This window comes from Hemicordylus capensis, chromosome 5 (genome assembly GCF_027244095.1).
Source record: "Hemicordylus capensis ecotype Gifberg chromosome 5, rHemCap1.1.pri, whole genome shotgun sequence".
In the NCBI taxonomy this organism is placed as follows: domain Eukaryota; kingdom Metazoa; phylum Chordata; class Lepidosauria; order Squamata; family Cordylidae; genus Hemicordylus; species Hemicordylus capensis.
This window is the reverse complement of record NC_069661.1, coordinates 122,034,220-122,058,942: the sequence shown is the minus strand read 5'-3', so window position 1 is coordinate 122,058,942 and position 24,723 is coordinate 122,034,220. Positions and strand designations below refer to the sequence as shown.

General features: G+C 42.9%; 1 protein-coding gene across 4 annotated transcripts in view; it reads left to right on the top strand.

Moving 5' to 3' along the window:
- Nucleotides 1-24,723, top strand: part of STX18 (syntaxin 18) — a 65,292-nt gene that overhangs the window by 32,565 nt on the left and 8,004 nt on the right. For all 4 annotated transcript variants that reach the window (XM_053252898.1, XM_053252896.1, XM_053252897.1 and 1 more), the window contains exons 2-6: nt 13,781-13,848; nt 15,589-15,704; nt 15,791-15,868; nt 18,367-18,433; nt 19,092-19,207. In XM_053252898.1, coding sequence (XP_053108873.1) covers nt 15,596-15,704; nt 15,791-15,868; nt 18,367-18,433; nt 19,092-19,207 — 370 coding nt within the window. In that variant the 5' untranslated portion in view covers nt 13,781-13,848; nt 15,589-15,595. The remainder of the gene's footprint in view (nt 1-13,780; nt 13,849-15,588; nt 15,705-15,790; nt 15,869-18,366; nt 18,434-19,091; nt 19,208-24,723) is intronic.

Here is a 24,723-nt window from a genome sequence, read left to right as displayed (position 1 = left end):
AAAAACATCTTTATCTCTTTTAAAAAGTGTGTGTGTGTGTGTGTGTGGCCTCCTTTTTGATTCCTTCCTTTTTTTCATAATATATATTCAGATTCATCTCTGCCTGTATTATGTAGATTTAGGGGTGGGAGAAACTAAAATATGTTAACATTTCAATGGGTCACATATTAACCACCTCTGCATCACTTTATCTTTGGCATTAAACTGGAAGAAAATTGTTACATGGCTAAGTTTCCTAGCTACAGAGTCCTGCACCCTGAATTGTAATATATCAACAAGGCCGGAATTGTGGTTAGTAAAATCACTAGTTTTAAAGGCACAATAACCTCTTTGATATAATAGGCAATGAATACTGTTGAACCCTCTTCACACAGAAATGGTTAAGCTGGTTTTATTCCAAGTTAAAATGTTTTCTGACACCACATACAACCTGCCCCCCTCATTTTTCATGAGCTCAGCCCTTCTTTGCCAATTGCTAATTTTTTTTTAAAAGAACACTAAATTTTTAATTATGCCACAGCATAATTTACGCAAACCAAGTTGGGAACTCTGTGGCACCTCACTCAATTATACAATATCTTGCTGAAATTGGATTTTGTGGCTGCGATTTTTCCCCCCAGCACACAACTCCATAATTTGTTATAATCTTTGTGTCTTGATGAGGAGCTATTGGGATGAATTTTTTAATGTTATTTTCCTTTCAGTGTTTAAGCATATCTTAATCATAATTCTCTGTTATAACCCACAACTATAATTGAGATTTGTATAAAAACTTGAGGGGTATGGTGCGTGGGACGGGGGTAGCTGTTAAGACATACATTGCCAAAAGCTTTGGAGTTAATTGAGAAGTTAACACTGCAATTCTATGCATGTTTGTTTATAAATAAGTTCCGCTGTGTATTAGGGATGTGCACGGAACCAGTTTGGAGGTCCTTTATGGGTCTCCGAACTGGTTTGAAGAACTGGCGGTTCCCCTGGTTTGAAGGCTGCAGGGGTCTCTCTTTAAGAGCGAGGGAGGGTGCACTTACCCCTCCCTCTGCTTCCCCCCCGCGGGCGTCCGTATTTTACAAAGCTGATCGGGGTGGCAGCATACCTCCCTGCCGCCCCATTGCCCTTGTCTTCTGGATATGACCGGAAGTCACCGATGCTCCGGCACAGGCATGATGTGTGTGCGCCCGTAACTTCCAGTCATATCCGGAAGACGAGGGCAATGGGACGGCAGGGAGGTACGCTGCCGCCCCGATCAGCTTTGTAAAACACGGGTGCCAGCGAGGGGAAAGCAGCGGGAGAGGTAAGTGCACACTCCCCCACTCTTAAAGAGAGTCCCCCGCCACCTTTGAGCCTCCCCGCTGCTGTTCCGTGAACATCCCTACTGTGTATATGTAGTTTACTCCCAGGGAAGTGTGTATTGGATCGTAACCTGAATGTCCCAGCTGCTGCTCCTCTAACTTTCAGCTCAAAAGTTTTAGGTGAATTGAATGGGATTCAGAGTGACAATTAGCTCTTCTTCCATGAGTTCTTTGCCAATTGCTAATGATTTTTTTTTTTTTTTAAGAACACTAAATTCTGAATTATGCCACAGCATAATTTACCCAAACGAGCTTGGGAACTCTGTGATGCTCAGCTACTTGGTGCTCAATGCTTGTGATATGGAATAAGCATTTCTAGTGATTAATGATGAATTAATCATTTAATGATAATCATTAATTAATCATTTCTAGAGAGCCTTTCATTGATCAGCCCACCTCACAGCAGCTTCTTGACCAAGCTTACTGAACTGCTTGTGAAAGTTACTGTAGTTCTCAAGTCTGCAGCTTGCAACCTGAGGAATGTCAGGTGAGAATTCAGCCCAACTTTAACCAGAGGAGAGGAATGAGCAGGGAGACTAGTCAAACTAGCAAGAAAGCTTCTTTGTATCAATAGGCTGGGGCAAGTCAGATGGTACTTGCTAACTCAAAGGCTTCCAAATTAGACTTTCTCTGTGGTCTGAGTACCACTTGTCCTTGCCTTTGTCTTGCCCTGTCCTCAACAAGGGCTATGTCTGATACCTACTCAGTTTTATTATTCTGGGTGATTTCAACATGTATACAGTGTCTGAAGTTTCAGGATAGGTTCAGTGCTTTTGGAGCCCCATACCCATTATGCATCTATCCTAAATTAAGTCTGGACATTACTTGTGTCTGAACACAGACTGAACTGGACATTTGGCCTTGGCCAGGAAGTGAGTGTTCTCCAGTGTTTCTCAACCAATTTGCCAACTAGTGTGCCATGAGACACTGGCCAGTGTGCCGTGCTAAGTTGCTCTGAGTCAGCTCCAAAAGTGGGGGGTTTAATCTTCCTGCTTTTGGAGTTGACTCTCTCCCTTATGCACCAGGAGGAACATGTCATCTCAGTGCATTATTGGACAATTCAGCTCCAGGAGGGACATGGGGGATGGCTACAAATAAGAAAAAAGATTATATAAGAATAATATATAGTAAAGAGTGGAGGAAGGAAGCATAAATAAATAAAAATCACATAGTGATGTGTCTGTTGGGAGGTGGTGTGCCCCTATATATTTTAATATATAGGAGCATACTGGAATGAAAAAGACTGGGAATATAAGCTGGAATGAGAATTGTTGGGAAACCCCTGCTCTAGTCATACAATCTGTGTACACACATACACATCTGTAAGCACAAACAGAAGTCATTCTTACAGCTAGGCGGGGTGGTAGGGAAGGCTGCAGAACCCCGCCTTCCCTGCAGACAATCGCTGCGGACTACCTTGGCGCGGGCATTGTGCTACCAGACAGTCCACTGCTGTCCCAAGGAGTGTGGAGACACAGGAGTTGGGATGCATTGTCCCAGGCCCCGGAAATCCCACAATGCACTGCATGAGTACATTGTGGAGATCCCCCCAGTGACGGGTGAGCACCCATCAGTGTGTCAGCACTGGCTGAAAGCAGCTGATGCTGACACACAGTCAAGTAAACATGGCTAAAGGAGCACTTGCTCCCTTAACCCCATTTAAGAGGCGGGCAGGCTCCCTGGGCGGGTTTGCCGCCAGGAGCCAGTTGGCTCCCATGGGTTTTAATAGACAGCCACGCCTGGGCTTAGCTGCCCTGTCCCATTCTTGGCTGCTCGTCCTATCTGTACACTTCCTATCTGTACCCTTCATTTGAGGTCACCTGTATCCAGGTTCACTTCTTAAATGAACACCAGTACAGTCCCATACATGTGTACAGATCACTGAGCGAATGTACAACATAATGTCTGAGAGCCAGTTTGGATGTTGCTTTGCCCACCAGCCAAACAAATATAATGACATGTGCATACAGGCAGCCCTCATTCTTTGCAGGGGGTTCCGTTCTGGCCTTCCAGAATGTTATCCATTCGCCGATAATGAAACGTTAAGTCAATGGGAATTGGGGTTTAGGATCTGGAGCCCAGGAAAATGGTCGAAAAATCACCAAAGAGGCAGGGTAAAAGCAGAAAAAAGATGGAGCACAGCAATACACCTTGGCCATCTCAGGTCATCGTCTTTCCCACTCTCCAGCTCCTCTAGCAATGCCCCCTCCCTGCTTCTCCAGTAATGCACAAGCATGACATTTCTTCACCCCAGTGTTGAAGACCAGAGCTTAGTAGCGCAAGCTCCTTGGCCTGATTGGTAGGTTGGCCAAAGAAGCAACACAAAATTAAATCTAATTCAAGAAAACACACCCAGGAGGGTGTGAGAATCAAGGAATGGGGGAAAATTTAATTTTCAATGGATAATTCAATTTTTAATGTTTTTAATTTAAATTGAATTCTAATTTCAATTTAAATACAGTACTGTAATTATCAAAAAATTGAAAATTAAAATTATTTTTTTTCATCAAAATTAAAATTTTATAAAAGTGATAATTAGCATCTTACAAGGGTAGCACAATGCTGTAAGAGGCTCCAGAAAATGGTTTCAAGAAGCTGGAGAGCTGGTCTTATGGTAGCAAGCATGATTTGTCCCCTTAGCTAAGGAGGGGTCTGCCCTGGTTGCATATGAATGGGAGACCTGATGTGTGAGCACTGTAAGATATTCCCCTTAGGAGATGGAGCTGCTCTGGGAAGAAGTTCCCTCCCTGGCATCTCCAAGATAGGGCTCCAAGAAGCCTCCAAAAGCTCTAGAGCAATAGCTCCTGAAAGCTCCCAGTGGCTCCCTAAAGATACCAAATGCTACCCAAAATGGCTTTTAGAAGCGCAAAGAACTCTAAATGTTTTTTGCACTCCACAGTCGTCCTCCAGACTCCTCTCACAACCCATGAGCATGTGCAGCAAGAGTTCGGTCACGCAAGGGCAGAACTATGCTTCCAAAAGCCGTGGATATGTGAAGCTGCATACTGCGGATAATGAGGCCAGGTATATATTGCCTGACCGCAGATACATGAAACTGTGAGTGCCAAAACCACGGAGAATGAAGGCCACCTGTATTTGAACATGTACACACACACCCCAGTGATGTGTCCGGAGGCCATTCTGCAGGCCTCTGGACCGGTCCAACCTTGGGGCAGTTCAGCGGTTCGAGCGCTGGGGTGGGGGTCCCTTTACGGGCGGGGGGAGGGTGTACCTACCCCTCCCTCTGCTTGTTCCCCGCTGGCGCGCGTCCATTTAGCAAGCATTTGGAGCGGCAGGATACCTCCCTGCTGCCCCTTCCCCCTCTGGCAGCAAAAGGCTTCAGGTAGCCTTTTGTGCATGCTCACGCGTCACGTCTCCGCGTCGTGCACATGCGCAAAAGGCTTCCTGAAGCCTTTTGCTGCCAAAGGGGGAAGGGGCAGCAGGGAGGTATCCTGCCGCCCCAAATGCTTGCTAAACGGACGCGTGCTGGTGGGGGGCAAGCAGAGGGAGGGGTAGGTTCATCCTCCTCCCGCCCTTAAAGGGACCCCCACCCCAGTGCCAGACCGCAGCTCTGCGGTTCCGTGCACATCCCTACCCCCCCCCCCCCGCCCCTCACACTCCGGGGCACTTTCTCTAATCGGGGGGGGGGGAGGATGTTCAATTAAACTGTTACTCAGCACATGGCTTACGTACAATCAAGCCTGATTATCCTTCCTCACTTTTATAAATACTTTTTCTGTATTGAACTTTGGTCACTGTGGGTTACCCTCTGGCATGGTTTGAGGACTTGAGATGATATTGTGTACTCAGTGGTTGAATCTTTAGGATTTAATTTAATGTTGATGTGGTATTCTATTTTTGCTTTTTTAAATTCCATTGTAATAGCCACAAGCCTACAAGATTGATTTTGAAATTTAATAAAATGTTTGGACAGGAAATGGACGTGTTCTTACAAAATCATTTAGTAGCACAGGCTTTCACTAAAATATAAATTCTTGCAATTGTACAGTTGTGGTTCATTAATTTGTCAGGGTAACCAGTTTTATCAATCTATAGCCTGTTTTTTGACCTCTCATAAGTCACTTTATGGGTGTAGGGAAAACCATGTCCACCATCCTGTGGAGCTTGGTCATACTTACGTTACCATATGTCCATGCACTGGGAAGCTGCAGTTAGTGGCAGGCTCACGTAGTATGTACGTGTGGCAAAATGGGCACATGCGCAATCCTATGGATAATAATGTACATTCCTTGTGTATACCTGTATATGTAAAATATCATGTGTGAAGTGCATCTTCGTTAGGTTTCTGAAAATTTCAGATGAGCAGAAAGATCGGTGTCTTGAGTATTTCAACTGTAACCTTTGTGAAGTGATGACTAACTTCCTGAGACCAAAGATCTGCCATTGGAGTATCGATGGTCATAGAATTGAACAGGTCACCTGTTTTACATATCTGGGGGTGGTTCTCCAGGCTTCTGGCGCAAGAAAGGCCCACTGTGAACATGTTGCCCTAGCGGCACAGAGGAGCTCCACTGCCATCTTGAGGTTCCTTCAAACTAGAGGTGGTCATTATGTACCTGCAGCACTTAGACTATATGAAGCCAAGTCGCTGGAACAATTATTCTATGGTATCCACCCAGGACCCCTCTCTAACTTTAGTGTATTGGAGCATGTCCAATCTAAATTTCTAAGAGTGGCCTTAAAAGTGCCCCAGCGCCACTCTGCGTCTGAAAACTGGCATGATAAAGGTTGAGGCTAAAGTTTGGATGACTATTTTCAGTCACTGACTCAAACTAGCTCTTTGCCCACGGCACCTGTCCCCATCAACACTGCAGGACAATTTCCAATCCTCATGGATCGGGCAGTCGATAATAAAGTGTTACTATTGGGCTTCTCCCCATCTCACCTCCTTGCTATGGGCAGTGACAAGGCGAAAATGGCCATCAAACAGAGGGTCCTGGAAATGGAACGCCAGGTGTATGGTTCCTGGCTATCAGGTCTCGGACAGCACTAGGTTCACGGTACCCCCCCCCCCACATATATTTGACTCAGCTGGAAATACCAAGCCACAGAAGTGCGTTCACCCTCGCCGGCTGTCATGCCCTTCCAGCTGCTCTTTTGGAAGCTAAATACAGGGAGATCCCATTTACAGAAAGGTTTTGCCCCTGTGCTCCTGGGGAGGTGGAAACCACTGAACACGTACTCTTGTCTTGCACGTTTTATAAAGATAGCCGGGAGAAGCTCATACTTCAGCTACTTTGCAACTGCCCCAGCTGCTCCAGTCAAGTCTACAGTAAGATGCACTCGGATGAAAAGCAAACCTTCTCATACAATGTTGCTAGGTTCTGCGCGGCAGCATGCAAGATCTGTCAGACCCTGACTGCCAGCCCATAACCCGTGATTTTAACTACTTAACATGTCTTTTTAAAATTCTTTTACTATCTTAGTTGCTTTTAACTTATTGTTATATATGTACTTATATATTTAATTATGATTTACTTCCATTTTACCAGTCATCCTGTTAGTTGTATTTCCCTATAGACCAATTTTTATATAGATTGCTTATATTACTTGTTTTATCAGTTTTATTAGTCTTATCTGCTGTCTTCCCTTATTTTTAGCTATTCTGATTTTACCCTTTAGTATATCTTATAGCGTATTTTATAAATATATAACACAATTTTATTTGTAGGGCAGTAATTGGCTAATACTGATATTTTAGATTGTGATGTATTTTTAGCATTTGGTTTTTTCCCATGCCCTTGTATGCTTTTTATTCTTGTGCTGGTCTAGGGCCATAATAAAGATTGACTGACTCACTGATTGTGAAAATATTTTCTTAAAAATAAGTCCTATTTATGTCAATGGATTGAACTTTCAAGAAAGGATGTGGTCCTAAGAATACTTATACTATCAATTAAGTCTTGCTGAACTCATTTTGAGTAACCTGTCTAGAATAGGCTGCTGGTAAATTTAGGATTCCAGGGTCAGATGTTAAAATTGTGTAGTGTCAAAGTATTTTGGCAAGACATATCTATTACATGTTTTGAAGAATTTTTTTATTGGTTTATGTGAAATGAACTCATACTTTCCAATGGATCTACAGATACCAAATTTTGCATACACAATCCTGCCACTAAAATTTGCTGAATGTACCACTTTTTACATCAGAATATGTTTGAAATTTAAATACTCTTTCGTAGGGTTTTTTTAAAAGAAATTCTGAATATAATCATTTTAGCTGCTGTTCTCAACAGAATTTTGACGCTCAATAATTATATCAGTAATTCCAAAGTGACATATTTAAGAAAAGAAGATGCTTCCCAGATTCAAATTGACTGTGATTCAAATTTACCATATAGTCAATAAAATGAATAATGTTTGCAGTTGAAATCCTACAAATTTCAAACTGTCCTTTTACTTCTCTTTTGCAAGCACATTAATAAAGAATTCTATGAAATATACCTTGACTAGCGATTTCACTATCATCCTGTATACCAATTTAGTTCTTGTGGGGTGTAGTTTGGTGTGTTGTGGTTCTCTGCTTCCCCAACTAAATTGGTAGACAGTTTACATAGCTGCTGTACCTTGCTTCTCAGAGGCACCTGGGGAGATAAAGAAGTGGCACCAGAGATGTAGGCTGCTCCTTCCATTCTCTCCTCTTACACCTTTTCTTTAAACCCTGCCCGTCAGCTGAGAAGCGGGGAGAGTGGCTATTTCAACTTTACACATCCCTGCAGTTCTCAGCTGATGCACAGGGAGGTTTAAATAGCCACTCTTCCCCACACAGGCTGCTCCTTCCACTCTTGCCACAAGATTAAGTGGATTAAATAAGGAACCTAACCCCATTTGAGGGGTTAGCTCAAGCACTCCACTATCACGATTCCCACAAATGTTACTCCTGCAATATTAGAGGTAGGGATGTGCACAAGTTGGGCTGGGGCCTCCTTTGGGAAGCACCGGACTGGCCTGGGCGGTTGCAGGCAAACCGGTGCAAGGAGTGGTTTCCTTAAGGAGCCGGAAAGCAGGTCCTTGCCTGCTCTGCTGCCGCCCCATCACTTTTCTGGGTATGACGCTCACCCTAGCAATGGCTGCTTGGGGCCACCACGCTGTTCCCTGCAGCTTGCACGCCTGGTGCCACACGCATATGGTGCCGCCTGTGTGCCCAGGCTGCAGGGAACAGTGCCACAGCCCCGCACGACTGTTACTAGGCCGAGCGCCGCGCCCGGAAAAGTGGCAAGGCAGCAGCGGAGCAGGTAAGGACCTGCTTAATGGCTCTTTGAAGGAACCACTCGCCACCCGGCCAGCCCGTGCACATCCCTGAACAGAGGACCTTCTGGATTTTTTCTTAAACTTCTTTAGCAGTGTAATCTATGCAAAACGACTTTGCCCGGTCAATGATGGGCCTCACTGACTAGTAGTTTATAATAAAGTATCACTTCTTTGAAGTGCTGTCTTGTATTTATGTTGGTGTTTAAATATTGTCTTGTCGAATAATAGGGGGAAATCAAAGCCTTTTAAGCTTTCCACTCCCAAGGAAGGCATTAAGTGTGAAAACTGCATTGCTTGCCACCTGTGACTGTAGCAGATGGCAAACGGCCTGTCCAACCTTTGTATCCAATCCGCAGCACTGGCACATTTGTTCTGTTACTTTTAGAACCAGTGAGGGGTGTCATTTTCCCCCAAATATATAATCACATTTGTTTGCCAGCATGACAATGCTGATGCAAGGTGTAAGGTTTTAAAAGTTCATACTCGGTAAACTTCAGTACACTAAAGTCATGGACAGACGAACTGAATCCTGCCTATTAGACAATCTTGAAACTTTTGTTGCCATCTAGTGGGTAACTCCATTGTTTGCAGGCTGCTGTTGTATTACTGGCTGACTATGGAAACTAACCATCTCTAGATTTATCTGCAGTTCCACACCAGTTTCCTCTACTCAGACAGTGGCAGAGTAGCCAAGAATTAAATATTGTCTTTGATTGTGCCACACCACCTACTACTATCTCCCACACATCTTCTGTCTTAGCAGAAGTTGGTAGGTTTTCAGTAGGGAAAGGTCTCTAAGTCGTCGTTTTCTCAATGCTTGCTCTGTTCAGAAATCCTTTTGAGTTTAGAGAAGCTCTCTCTAGACCCCCCTCCCCCCCACTCTAAATGAGGGCTGCCTCGGAAGGCGACGAGCACTTTTATGGGAGGTTCTTTGTACTCGCCTGTTTCTATAGCCCATCAAACACATTGTTCTGCTATTTCCCATCCTAGTGCCTAATTTCATCTGAGGGGATAAGCCGTTTTCTGCCACTTCTCAGCTCTGTCTCTTCTTCACTTTCCAGCATTGTGCCTGAGCTCAAACTTGCATATGACAAGATAGAAGGAGAAGTTCTGGGAATAGATTGCACAGGCCTTCCTGAGGAAGCAGTTCTTTCTCCAGGTAGCTGGCAGCTGCATTGTCAGCAAGCAGGATCACCAGAAAGGTGATGTGTCCTCACTTCACCCATAGTTGTTGTTGTTATTAATTCGATTTCTATACCGCCCTTCCAAAAATGGCTCAGGGCGGTTTACAAAGAGAAATAACAAACAAATAAGATGGCTCCCTGTCCCCAAAGGGCTCACATTCTAAAAAGAAACAGAAGACACACACCAGCAACAGTCACTGGAGGTACTGTGCTGGGGGTGGATAGGGCCAGTTACTCTCCCCCTGCTAAATAAAGAGAATCACCACATTAAAAGGTGCCTCTTTGCCCAGTTGAACTCGGCTCAGTGGGAGTTCTGGAGCATTTTGCACAGTACCCTTGCTAACCAGGCAAAGAGGCAGCTTTTTAAAGAGGTGGCTCTCATACTTAGCAGATAAATAGCAACTGTCCCAATTCAGCCCAACATAGCATCTCTCCCAGTGACTGTTACAAATACTCCCTTATTTTAGATTGAGAGCCCCTTTGAAACAGAGAACTTTTTTCTTATCCCTTTTGCTATATGAATCACTTTGAACCTTTGTTGCTGAAAAGTGATATATACATATTGCTAATAATAGGAAGATGCTGAAAGATATCTCATACTGCGTGGGAGGAGGCAATGGTAAACCCCTCCTGTATTCTACCAAAGACAACCACAGGGCTCTGTGGGCGCCAGGAGTTGAAATCGACTTTACGGCACACTTTACCTTTTTAATAATAGCTAATGGAAGCTAATACCAGGTCTGTCCTGTTACCCCTGCAGGCTTCATTGGAAGCACCTTTTAGCATTTATTCCAAGTGCTCTGGGTACCAGCAGAATAGTTTCTTCCCCACTCTATTTGGATAACACTGTCCACTGAGGACTGAAGAACAGGAGGAGTGAGTGACTGAGTGAATGAATGGTTTATTTTGGTCTATGACCAGTAATCGCAACAAACAACAATAGTACAGTATCAGTCCATTTGTATTTGGATAGTAAGGGGAGTAGGTATTGATCCAGAGGACATATCTTATGATGTGGACCTTCCTCAAGTGTTGTGATAGTAATTTTTCAGTATCTGGTTTCTAAAGGCTTTGGAAGTTCTGCATTAGGCAACTGCAAGAGGGGTGTGTGGCATTCCTGGAGACAATATTTAACTTTTTTTAAAAAATATTCATTCGTTCATCAAACTTGTATACCACCCCAAACTTCTGTCTCTGGGCGGTTGGAATTTCATAGAAAGATATGAAAGATATCTCATACTGCCTGGGAGGAGGCAATGGTAAACCCCTCCTGTATTCTACCAAAGACAACCACAGGGCTCTGTGGGTGCCAGGAGTTGAAATCGACTTTACGGCACACTTTACCTTTTTAATAATAGCTAATGGAAGCTAATACCATTCTGTCTCTGGGCGGTTGGAATTTCATAGAAATATAATATTAGCATATTTAGGTATTTTTTAAACGCTATTCCATGTCTTAGCATCACATTAGGCCAGTGTGTCAGAAATGATTCCAAAGGTAAACAGTAGACTGTGGAACCTCAGTCAAAAACCATGATACAAGCAAACATAAGAAAAAGAATCTGTATTAATGCCACAAATAACTGCAAATACAAGCAATAACCAGTCCATTAATATAGAACTTGCATATGATGAGTGTGTATTACCATAGGTATGCAGCACCCTGCTTGCTTTGGGATCGTTTTGCCTCTTATCTGTTGAGCTGAGGAACAGGCAGCAATACGGCGCAGACTAGCTATGTGGGAGCATAGGCAGAATCTTCTGAATATGTGTATCCACAGATCTTCTGCTTCTCTTTGGGCACACCACAAATTTCTGCTCTCTGTGCCATTTGTGGCACCTGTGTCGCAGGCTGGCCACCCACAAGCACTAAACGAAGTATAGTTGACTTTATTGCATTAGTTCTGGTATAATCTGCTTGGGTACTAATTATTTAGAATTTTGCTGTGAAAATCAGAGCTGACTGTTATAACTGGGGAGTTTGTTCCTAAAGAATTCCAGACTGTGTAAAAGCCAATAAAAAGAAACTTTGTTTCACATAATTCGTTTAGTTCTTCATGTGATTACTTCATATAGAACGTGAGGCCCAAATAGCTTTTGCTGTCTCCTCTCTTCAAGCTTTAATACTAAAGTGATATTTAAACAATCACATTTAATCTTCAGTGTACTTAGGTACTTTCACGTACAGAGCATTGCTACCAGAGTCATAGTGACTGAGGCTGCAGTCCAGCCGGGGAGGTCTTCATGATCTGTATTTGGAGAGCTCTCCCAACAGCACTACTGTGCTAAATCCACTGAGGAGGCAGCTGTTGACAGAAGGTAGATCTAAGATGGTCTCCCTTACTGAAATTAGTGTGCCAGTACCATACTGATCTCTCGGCAACTTTCAATACCATCAACCATGGTATCCTTCTGGGTCGCCTGAGGGAGGTGGGATTAAGTGGCACTGTTCTACAATGGTTCCTTTCTTATCTCTTGGGTAGATTCCAGATGGTGTCACTTGGGAGACCGTTGCTCTGCAAAGCGAGAGTTACTGTATGGAGTTCCACAAGGCTCCATATTGTCTCCAATACTTTTTTATATCTACATGAAACTGCTGGGAGAGATCATCAGGAGGATTGGTGCAGGGTGTTATCAATATGCTGATGACACCCAAGTCTATTTCTCCCTATTAACTGCATCAGAAAATGGCATAACTTCCCTAAAAACCTGCCTGGAGGCGGTAATGTGTTGGATGAAGGATAACAAACTGAGGTTGAATCCAAATAGGACAGAGGATTCCGAGAAGTGGTTTAGATCTGCCTTTTCTCGTAGGGATTACACTCCCCCTAAAAGCTCAGGTATGTAGCTTGGGAGTGCTCCTGGATCCCAAACTCTCTCTGCTTTCTTGAGGCAGTGACCAGGAGCGCTTTTTATCAGCTTCGGCTGATAGGTCAGCTACACCCATTTCTGGAGGTAAATGACCTTAATATGGTAGTACATATGCTGGTGATCTCCAGGCTTGACTACTGTAATGCACTCTGAGTGGGGCTGCCTTTGTACATAGTTTGGAAACTACAACTGGTACAGAATGCAGTAGCCAGGCTGGTCTCTGGGACAACTCAAAGGGATCGTATATCACTGATTCTGTAAGAATTGCACTGGCTGCCGATATGTTTCTGAGCAAAATACAAAGTGCTGGTTGTTACCTGTAAACATTATGTCGTGAACCCTTTGTCGTGAACCCTGCTGCCTATTAAGATCATTTGGGTAGGTTTGGTTACATTTGCCACCAGGTCATCTGGAGGTGACTTGGGGTCAGGCCTTCTCTATGGCTATTCCAGGTCTTTGGAATGCACTTTCTGTCAAAATAAGAATTTCTCCATCTCTGATTGCTCTTAAAAAGAACCTAAAGACACACCTCTTTTCTCAGGCTTTTAATTAAAACTAATTTTAAACTGCTCAATTGTTTTTATTCTGTGAAAGTGTTTTAATTGTTGGTTTTTGTTTTTATATCGTAATTTGGATTGTGTACACCACCCAGAGATGTATGTATGAGGCAGCAAATAAATATGATGATGAACAATATGAATGTTCTTTGTTAATAGGCTTAATGTTGCTTTTTATATCCAAGGATATATAACTTAAACATACAAGTTTTTCTAGTAAGAACTATTCAGCCTACTTTCCTTTCACTTTCTCTACAACTGGATTATATTTGGTTCAAATTGAGGTCTATAAGTTAGCACTCTTGCACCTCAAATGTTCATGTGTTTGCCATCAGGGTGGATGACATCATCACAAACTATGCCATTGAGGGGTCCGTACAACTGTACCCAATTTGGTTCATGTTGGTCCTGGTGTTGCGAAGTTGATGGTGGGGGACACACACAGAACGCCGGGAGATCTCAAGCCTACTGGAAAGTAGGCTAAAAATACTTCTTTTGCCCAGTTTCAATTGCATTTAATATTTACCTTTTTTACTTTCTGATTTAGGTTAACAACATTGGGAAACTGAAAGATTTTCTTCTGCAACACAGGAAAGATTACATTAATGCCTACAGGTCTGTATTTAATTGGAACAGTGGAAATCGGAGTGTGTGTTTAAATGTGTGTGGACTGGTGCAGTCTCCGCTTTAAAAAGCTCTTATGCCAAATTCCACATTTGCTTATTGAATAGAGGTGTGCGTGAACTGAGGACTTGCTGTTTGGTCCAAATTCGGACAAAGCTACTGGTCCGTGAACCATTTCGGCCCAACCGCAAACTGGTTTGGCAGTTTGAGGGGAGGGTGGTGAGAGGCACCTCTAAAAGTAAATCAGCAGATTTTTCCCAGCACTCCCACCACTCCTGGCAGCTTCCTGTTGCAGTGGTGGCGCATGCGCAGAGGCCAGGTGAGTGCTGGAGTGGTGCTGCTGTTGTGCCCAGGCTGCAGAGGGGAGCACCACTGCAACAGGAAGCTGCTGGGAGTGGAGGGAGCGCCGATGAAGACCAGCTTATTAACTTTAAAAGCTGCCTCTCACCACCGCCCCTGGCGCCGCCCTCACTGGCCCTCGAACCACTGAACTAGTTCACAGTTGGGCCGAAATGGACCGAACCAGTTTGAGGATCAACGGACCAAATTTGGACTGAACCACAAACCCTCAGTCCGCACACACCCCTACTATTGCACACAATAAGTAAAGGAAAAGTGAGGGTAATAAAAAGAATCACCATATTTGGTATTGAAAATAGAGTTTTTAACGTGTGCATTTCTGCAGAAACCTGTTTGAATTCAGTTTTTGTTTTTTGCCTGCGTGAAGCACCCTTGCTTTAGTTTGTTGCCGATCATTTTTTAAACTGAAAGGTCCATAGCTCATTAGCATAGTATGTGCCTTGCATCGGAAAAATTCAACCCTGTCTTCTCTAGTTGTAATTGTTGCTGCCTAAGAGACCTTGGAGAGCTGCTGCCAATCGGTGGATAATCCTGGGTTAGATGGACCAATGGTCTGACTGGGTATAAGGCAGCTTCCTATATTAATGCTCCTCTGAATACTTCTCAGAAAGCAAGACTTGCTTTTGCTGTAAATGACCTGTAGGTGTTAAGCAAATAGACATTTTTATAAGTAACTTTTAAGTTAATATCTTCTTTAATCGGTCGCAGTGGGGAAATGCTTGACTAACAAGTAGAAGGTTGCTAGTTCGAATCCCCACTGATATGTTTCCCAGACTATGGGAAGCACCTATATCAGGCAGCAGCAATATAGGAAGGTAATGGTAAACTCATCCTGTATTATTCTACCAAAGACAGCCATATGGCTCTGTGGGAACCAGGAGTCTAAATAGATTTGACGGCACACTTTACCTTTACCTTTAATCTGAATGCATAGCCTACTATGTTGGCTACAATTCACTTTCCCCTTAACATTCCATTCTGTCCTATGTTGGGAAAATTTGATTTGTGATACTACTAGCAATTCAGAAAGTTATTTTTAAAGCCCCAAGGAGTGCTATTGGACTTGTGTGTTACCAACCCCAACTCTCTTTCTTTCCATCTCCTCCAGAGCTGGAATGTGTGAAAACCACCTCACCTTTCCTGTGTGGTAATGCCACAGAGTAACTCTTTGAACCCTGTGATTTCCTTTAGGAGTGTGGTGGAATGGTTAGAACTGACCACTAGGTGGTGGTATGCTTCTTCTGAAAATTAAGGGTGGTGTTTATTTTGTGGGAAGAATAGGTTTGTATGAGTGATATAGTGGCACTTGTTGCAGCTGATGGAGCTTTCAAAAAATAAAAAAATAAAGTCATGTTGGCTTATTTTCCTCAGTCATGTAATGTCTGAATATGTACGAATGACAGACACCGAGCGAGACCAGATTGACCAAGATGCCCAAATATTTATGAGAACATGCGCTGATGCCATTCAGCAACTCCGAGGAGAAGGTAAATGTACTAATCTTGTGTGTGAGTTGTGTTAATTGTTCAAAGAATTCTCAGAAGTGTAATATTTTTGTATCTTTTCATTTTAGCACACAAGGACATCCATTCCCCACAAGTGAAGCAGCACAGAGAAGCTGTCTTGGATTTCATTGAGGATTATTTAAAAAGTATTATTATTTTCTTGAAACAATATTTGTGTTTATAATGTCTTGCAAGAATTGTTTATTTCCAACCATACTAAAAGCATGTTACCCTAATTGTCGCCAGGGTAGCAGTTTCAGAAGTGTTCTGGATGCTGGGCCAACTAGACAGGCAAAGCTGGCTGTAGGGTCTCAGTGTACAGGTGAGGCAGTGGAGTTGAGAGGAAAGTTTTAGAGTTGTTAGGAACAGGAACATTTTTGGGAGCTTTCAGTGAAAATAGTCTGCTTGTGCATAAGTTGAAAAGATTGTAGAGGAACTATTAAACTGGTTTTGGGAGGAAAGCCAACAGGAGCTGAAGAACATCTAGTTTTGGACAACTTGTCTGAGTGTTCTGTGTCCTCAACGAGCCCACTTAAAATAATGAGCCAAATTTGGGATTTTAAAAACAGCAATATGGTTCTAGAACAAGAAAAATCATGTTTTACTAACCTTCTAGAATTCTTTGAGGATTTCAGCAAGGATATAGGAATAATCTGGAATCAAATTATTGGATTTACAAAACAGTTTTGAAAGGGTCCTTTAAAAACTTAACAGTTATTGGGTGAAAAATAGACTCCCTATCTATCTATATTTCTCTAAGGCATACCCATCGCTAATCCCATGCGTGGCAGTTCTCACGCGAGCGAGGGGAGGGGGAGAGGAAGGCTAGCAGCCAGCAAGAGAAAATGGTGGCTGGGCCGGCTGTTTGGGGAGAATGAATTGGGGCTGAAGGGCAGCAGGGTGGGGGCGGGGAGAACGACTGAAGGGATGGTGGGGAGAGACAGGGAAAACTAGGAGTGCAGATGTTCTGCACCAGGTCTTATTTTCCTTAGTGCCCATAGTACTTTCAGTGCATTATCTCACTGATCCTTACAGTAATCAAGCAAAGGTAGACCAGTACTAGATAGATTCCATATTAGAACTTGGGGGGTGAGAGATTTTTTTGCTTAAGGCAAAAGATTTTCAGTTCATCCTCTTAACCACTATATTTTTTTTCAAAAATGGACTGGTAACTGGTTAAAATTCAGGAAGAAATAAATGAAAATTTTGATAATGGAGAAAAATAAACAGTACATTTTGGTAGAATATGTATCTGAACCAATTATGGTTAACATATTTCTGTATGATCTGGTATTGGGGGTGAACAATAAATTAGCCAAGTTTGAAAATGAGTGTAGTCAGTATGCTGAAATCTGAATAATATTTTGAAGAACCCTGGGTGAAAGGGCAACAAAATACCAAATAAGTTTGAGCATAAATGCAGAGTGATGCAAAGTAGGACAAAGAAATCCTAACCACTTAACCATTGATGGTAGTAACCATCCAGTAAAGAGATTTGGAGTTCAAAATGTCAGAGATTTGAAGTTCAAAATGATGGTACAGCAGAGAAAATCAATTCAGTTTTTGAAATTGATTTTTTTTTTAAAGAAAAAAAATCGGTGTCCACATTTCTAGGTATTCCATTTCAAAAATTGGTTATGTGAAATGAGTAATTAAAACGATCAAGGGGTTGAAACATCTTCATCCTTTCTCTGTAGGAAAATGCTTTAACTCCTTGACCACTTACATTATTCATTTATATAACTTCTTCCACTCCTTGGTGGTGATTTTTGAGATGAAATGCCCAGAAATGTACACAATATACTAAATGTGTGCATAGATTTCTATAATGACATGTTCTTAAGATCCAAATCTTTTCCTAGTAAAATCCTAATAAAATAAGAGTTAAAAACAAACTAGGGGGGTTATAAAAGAGATCTATAAAATTAAGAACAGTGCAGAGAGAGTGAATAGAGAAGACTATTATTTTTCTCTTAAAAATAACTTAAAACTATCCAATGAAATAGATTGACAGTAAGTTCTGAACAGGCAAAATTGGATTACTTCGATATGAAGCACATAATTATGGGATTGATTTACCACAAACGTGGTGACGGCTACTGGTTTAGGAAGATAGGCCTCTCCAGATTACATAGCTAAAGCTGAGTCCTCCATGTTCAGAATTAGTATGCTTCTGCTTATAGCTACTGGGACAAATCTTAGATAGCTATTGCTGTTAGTAATGTCTGGCCTGTAAGCTTCCCAGACAGGCGCGGCTCGTGAACGCACCTCTGGGGAGGCAGCGGGCGGCTTCTTTAAGGTAAACGGAGCCGGTGCTCTGTGCTGCCCAGCAGCCACGGCGGCGGGCAATCGCCTCCGCCACTCAACTGGCTCCCGCGGAGGCAAGCGGCGGAGGCGATTGCCCGCCGTGGGGGCTGCTGGGCGGCACAGAACACCAGCTCCGTTTACCTTAAACAGCCCCCCCCGCCCCCCGGAGGAGAGTTCACGAGCCGTGCCTGTTCCCAGAGGCATCTGTACTGCCACAGTTGGAGTCAGAATGTGGGAGAGTGTGTACCATTGATCTGATCCAGCAAGGCAGTGTTTACATTTATGTATACAGGTGTTTTCTCTCTCTCATTGATGTGACTTTCTACCTGTTTAACAGGAGTGTGTAAGCTATATTCTGAACAAAGAGCTATCCGGGTCAAACGAGTGGTTGATAAAAAACGATTGTAAGTCGTATTCCTTTCTAAACCATTATTCATAGTTTGAAACTCCTAATCTGAATATGTGTGCAAACATTGTTTCTCCATTTCAGAAAGGATATATGTTTTTCTCCCGGTTTAAGACTTCTTTTAGAAGGTAGCCCTAGGTGTTGCTAGCTATTGTCATTAAAAGAGTGACAAGTGTGTTAAAGTTTTCTTTTTGACTTTTTATGGAGTTAGTTTACACGGTCTTCATGGGATTTTTATTTTTATCTGGTGCACTGTTGTGCTGGGAAAGCGGTGCAGATGTTGACGTTCCAGACACCAGCTCAGTAGCAACTGTCAGCTCTAGCTGCGTAAAAGCAACTTTGGTTAATTTCTAGAGACTCTGGTAGTGGGTGGTATACACATTTATTAAATAAATAAAAATATAAAATAAAGTAACTTGGACATCACAGATGGGGGCAAGGAGGTGTGGCTACTGGTGGCCTTGTAATGTAACACCCCAGTGGCTGATTAGTGTGTATGAACCTGCTCCAGCTTTTTCCCATGGATGGGAGAGGCAGGGAAGAAGTACTGCCAGACAGCCTTGTAGATCTTGTCAAGATTATGGTGCCATTGCAACTGCGAGTGAGTTTCAGGATGTGAGTTCTTAATACTGAATTTTGTGATCTTGCTCCTTTAGATCTAGACTTGAGCCTGAGCAGAGCAATAAATCCAAAGTAACATCTTCTTTCGAAAGAACTCTTCATGCATCTTCAGAAGAATCTGAGGAGAAACTGATTTGTGAAGAAAACAAAGGTGAGATTTCAGTGTTCACTGCAGGGGCATAGCAAGGTTGGAGTGGGCCGAGGGACAAACTTTGAAATTTGAAAATGCTCCCCGCCTCTCCCCCCCGTCTTTGCCACAAAAGATCTTTAAGGACATGTGTAATATTGTGTACCTGTGATCTTGTATCTGACACAAGAACAAGAACACATTCTTGTATGTGTACAAGAACACATTCTCTGCCACAGGATGCAGTGATGGCCATGCTTAGATGGTTTTAAAATGGGTCTAGACAAAGTCATGGAGGACAGGTCTATCAATGGCTACTAGTCTGGTGGCTATAGGCCATCTCCTGCCTCAGAGGCAGGATGCCTCTAAATACCAGTTGCAGGGGAACAGCAGCAGGAGAGGGCGCAAGTTCTCACCCCCTTGCCTGTGGTCTTCTTGGAGGCATCTGGTGGGTCACTGTGTGAACAGGATGCTGGACTAGATAGGCCTTGCGCCTGATCCAGCAGGTTTTTTAAATGTTATTTTAAAGAAAAGCATAATAATGCTAAACACAAATGTGCAGCCTTTTGAAAGATTACAGTGTTGGACTAGGATCAGGGCAGACCTGAGTTCAATTTACCATTCAGCCATGAAACTCACCGGGTGACTCTGGGCCAGTCACTTATCACTCAGTCTACCTACCTCACAGGATTGTTATAATGATAAACATAACAATGTGCAGTTCTTGGAGGAAGAGCATGATATAGATGTAGCATATAAGTAAACAAGTTAATAAACGTGTATGTAGCTGGTGATTTTGGAAACTTCAGCTGCTGAATAGCTTCATGTCTAGTCGGAGGGCAAGATAAATAAAATAGTTCAGAACACATCTTAACTGAGCCCACTGTTTGTTGATCTGAAATTATTCAAGCCTTTGAATTACACAGAACTCTCTACTCAGGAGATTATCACATATCTTAAAAGTTAGAATTGGTGATTCATTGTGATCATTATGTAATAGGTCTATATTTAGCCTGCCTTTTAAAAAATCGCAAATCTGCTAGATGCTTTGCCCGCAGAAGAAAGCCAAAGTCTCTCATTGTGTTTCTTAAAAATGCTGGCTCCTTTTACTTTAAGGGACTGGCCAACCTGGGCCAACTTGGAATCCATTTGTGCTGCTGGGAAGACTTGAATTAGAAAGAAAGTCACATTTATGGCTAAGAACAGCACGGCAGACAGCCGAGCTATAGGAAGAAATCTATCCACTCACTTTCCAAAGAGCAGCCACTCACCCACTTTCACCATGGCTCCCATCCCATCCTTTTCTTTGCTTACCAGCTCCCTTTTCCATGTTCCTCATGCCCCACCCCCCAATTCAAAGCTCCCTTCCTACCCCCACACGGAGATCACCGCAAGAACAGCAGCCGCCACTGCCAAAGTGCAGACTGCAAAGCGCTGGGTGAATGAGCCTTGCCCACCCATGACTGAGAGAGAGAGAGCGACAGCAGCAGCAAGAGAAACACAAGGTTCTCCACCCCAACGAATGGGAATGATCTTGCAGCTGCTGTCCCTTTGCATAGTAAACAATGGGCCTGAGAGTTAGGAATGGCCGGTCAAGGAAAACAACACAGGCCGTTTTTGGCAAAAGCACCACAAGCTGTTCTGACTGGTCAGCCCACCCCACAGCAGGGAAGAGGTAGACACTGATCACTCTGAAGAGGGGAAAAGTGAAAAGTGAAAAAGAGGGGGGGAAGTGGCACGGTGAGATGCTGCAAGAATCAGTGGGGGGCAACTGTGGGCAGCCCCCAAAGCCCCACAGCTAAGATACAACCCCCTCCCCCTCCATTGTTCCTACACAGCTGGTTCACTGATATCTTTCACTGACCTATCAAGCCATGGACTTTAAGAGCTTCAGGAAGAGTTTTAGTCCCATCCCCCCCCCATAAGATTTCCAGTTCATCTCACCCTGCAAGTTTTATAGCCCACTGGACATGCTATCTTTTATACCTGGACATTTAGCGTTCACTCATGCACTAGGAGTAGGGCTTCTCCAGTAGTTATGCCAGTGTTGTTGAATGTCTTCTCCCAAGAAGTTTGCTTAGCTCCATCTCTTTCCTTGTTCTGGAAGCAGACAAAAATAGTCTGCTGGGCTTTTGAGGATCTTGGCCTTCATAACAGAGTCAGGAAGGCTTAGACTGAGTTTATTTACTTCTGCTGCTGCTAGTGATTTCATGTGTTCTAATGGTTTCATTTGCTTATTTTTGTTGATCATCTGTGAGTTTATGCTGTAACTCACTTTGTAAACAATATATTAGCAGCAAGCCACTTGCCATGCCTCTCAAAACAGTGTCCTTCCCCCTAATTGGAGAAAATGCAGAGCATAAGAAGAATGCAGTGGGGAATATAACTGCGTCTGATTTACGTGGCTTCTGAGGGTACTTTGATTTCCCCTAAGCCTTGGCATCTAGTCTATAAGCATTATAAATTTCAGTCACCCCTTAAATGGTATATTCCCCCCGCCCCAAGAAAGGGCAGCACATACAAATAAAGTCCCTCTAAACTCAAGGATGAGCTGCCCACTAGTTTGTCCTCTCTTCTCCAGTCTTTGCCATGGGTTTCCGTCTTGTTCCCTTACAGATCCTAGCAAGGGATCTTGCCCTCCCATTCTCTATTTCTTTGCTGCCTGTAGTCCGCTAACCTCTTCTCTCACTTGCTGCCTCCAGGGTTTCTCTTTCTTAGCTGATTCTCTCTCCTTGCCAGACACTTCCCCTCTTTACCAAAATAACCTGTACAGATTTATCTTCTTGTCCCCACATCTTATTGCTCAAACAGAGAGACTGCAGACTCTAGTGATGAGCTGTTGGGGTAGGACATTTAGAGAGGTAATATTGTTGAGGAGACACAACCTTCTCTGCTCCCGCCCCCGCCCCGCGAGAAACCAGGACTACCTGAAACAAAGGACAGGTATAGCAGTGTCTCAGAGTACTGATCCTTTTCTTCCTTCCTTTTAAGTGATGATATCCATTAACTCCTATAAGAAAGAGCCAAGCTCTATACATGGAGACAATATTGCACGGAGGAAAATCCTGCCTGATTCAGCCTTCACTTTGGCCCCACTTGGGGTGGGGTACTTTTTGCATGGTGCCTCTCCCATGGTGCCCCTACAATATGTGGCCCCCTCCCTCAGTAATAGGCTGTTTAGAAAATTAACATTAGGCCTCCTCGTAATGACTAAAAACAGAATTACTTTCTGCAAAGCAGAACATAGGTTATGGTCTGGTTTCTACCCCCAAAAGTGTGTATATATAGCATCTGCTCTAGTGTGAACTTCAAAACAGCATTTCATCTGTGTTCCCTGTAGGAGAAAGGATGCTATAGCGACCGAAACTGTGTTGGGAGTGAGGGCAGCTACTTGAGTCTACTCTCCCTCCCTCCCTCTTTCTCTCTTGATATTTGTCCAGGTTTCATTTGCCTAGCCATGAGTGCACTGGATATAAGTGCCACGTCTCGTTAGTACTGGCAGTGCTCTAAGTAATTGGTTCCTATGGGATAATGAAGGGAATACTTACTGTTTCTTTATCATTAGTTCTCTACACTAATGACTCTCCGTTTTTGTGAATAAGCATAAGGCTCCTGGTAAAATCTTATACTTCTAAAATTAAATCCAGATTGGCTTTCTCCATGATTAAATATTGTTCAAGTGACCATGAATATCTTCTGCAGTTAAACAAAATAATGTGCTTATTTTATGATTCACTTTTAGGTGACGTGTCTACGGTATAGCTTCCCACAACTCAGTTGCACAGTGTTGGTTTGCAGAGCTTGTACCACGTTCTTGTTGTTTTTAGTGAAGAGACTATCTGCTTCTGAATGACAAGCAGACAGTATATTCATAGCAATGGCCTATCCCATGCTGGGAAAAGCCACTTCTGGTGTTATCAGTATCATGTTTTTTGCCTGCTGTACTGGCCAGAGGTTTGCTTCTCTTCTAGCTTTATGAATCATCTCCAGATCTTTCAGGGGCTAATGCAAGAAGACTATAAGTTCAAGCCTTTATAACTAATGAGACGTGATTGAAAGTATATAAGCAAAACTTCCTGAAATCTCAGGAGGCAGGTGGTTATTTAAGATTTCTAGTAGTTAGATGGACTTCAACACCCTGGATAGCTTCTTGCCCTCCATAACGATTAAATTATGCAGAATAAGGTAAAATATGAAAAACTCTTAATTTGCGTGGTTTATGAAGGTTGTAGAATTTGGTTTTCATAGTGCAGAATTTGCACGATTTGAATACTGTCATAGACTTTTGATTTATTTATGTATTATGCAATGTGCACCAAGCCATTATTGCAGCCTGGAACATATTGGGGTGAAAAGAGACATGGTATAAAAAGAGAGCTCACAGCAAGCTCCTTTGCTGTGAAATGAGCCCTGCCTCCACTTAAATGACGGATGTGCATACTGGCAAATCGACTGCTGGTTCAGCTGTCACCCCTTCCACCTTGCCTTAGGTGGACAGCCTACTTGAAGTGCTGTATGTACCTTTTTGTCAAGCCTAAACTTTTATTAATCATTTTTGAAATGAACCTTTTTTTTTAAAGTGCAAAATTCTTCGAGAAATTAGTATGGTTTCTTGGTATAACTACAAACCTGGCCAATCAACAAGTACAGAGAACTTCTCCAGCAAATTTGCAGACCGCACCTTTTTCTTCCTCCCAGAACTCAATCCTAGCGAGAAAAAGTGTGCTTAGATTGAATGTAGTCAATCCAAATTGGCTCCACTGCTAGTAATATTCAACATCATGCCTAGTTAGAGTGTAACATGGGAGGCGTCTTTCAGCATAATCCCTCATCCAGAATTGTTTTCAAACAGAAGCTCTCTGAAAGGCTTCCCAGGAGAAGTCAGCATCTGACTTCTACAACAATATTGCCAGTCTAATTGAAAACACTTTCACTGGTGAGGGTATAAACAAGTACAACTGAAGCAATAAAAACATTACTCAAGAATATGGAAGGAAAAGCTGTCAAAGCTGATGACGGAGTTCAAACTCAGAATCAAGTGAATCAGTAACTATTTTGTTTTGTATCGGCGGTGGGGGGGACTAAGCACCAAAGATTTGCATCCCTTGTGAGAAATCACAGATCACCTAAGCAGAGCACTGAGACTTATAACAATATATCCCAGCAGGTGGAATTGCAGAATGAACTTCCAGTACATTGAGCTCTTAATTGATGATGTCAGTACCGGCAAAAAGTAACATCAGAAAGCCCCTGGTTCTCTTTGAGAGAAGGGGAATGAAAGAGAACAACTTGAATTTTTCTACATAAATGTTCTGCAGTATAAATTTTTCGTTTCTGAGCAATGCTCCACTTCTAGAAGGTTTAAAATTGAGGATATTTTAAACTCTATTTCTACAAGCATGTTTGTATTTGCTTAATATAGGAATATATGTATTCCTAGCCCTCAATAGTAGCTATATTATATAGTAGCTATATTATACTCTAGAGCAGGGAGATTCAAGAAAATCAAACTTTCACTCCACATTGGATACCATTCTCAC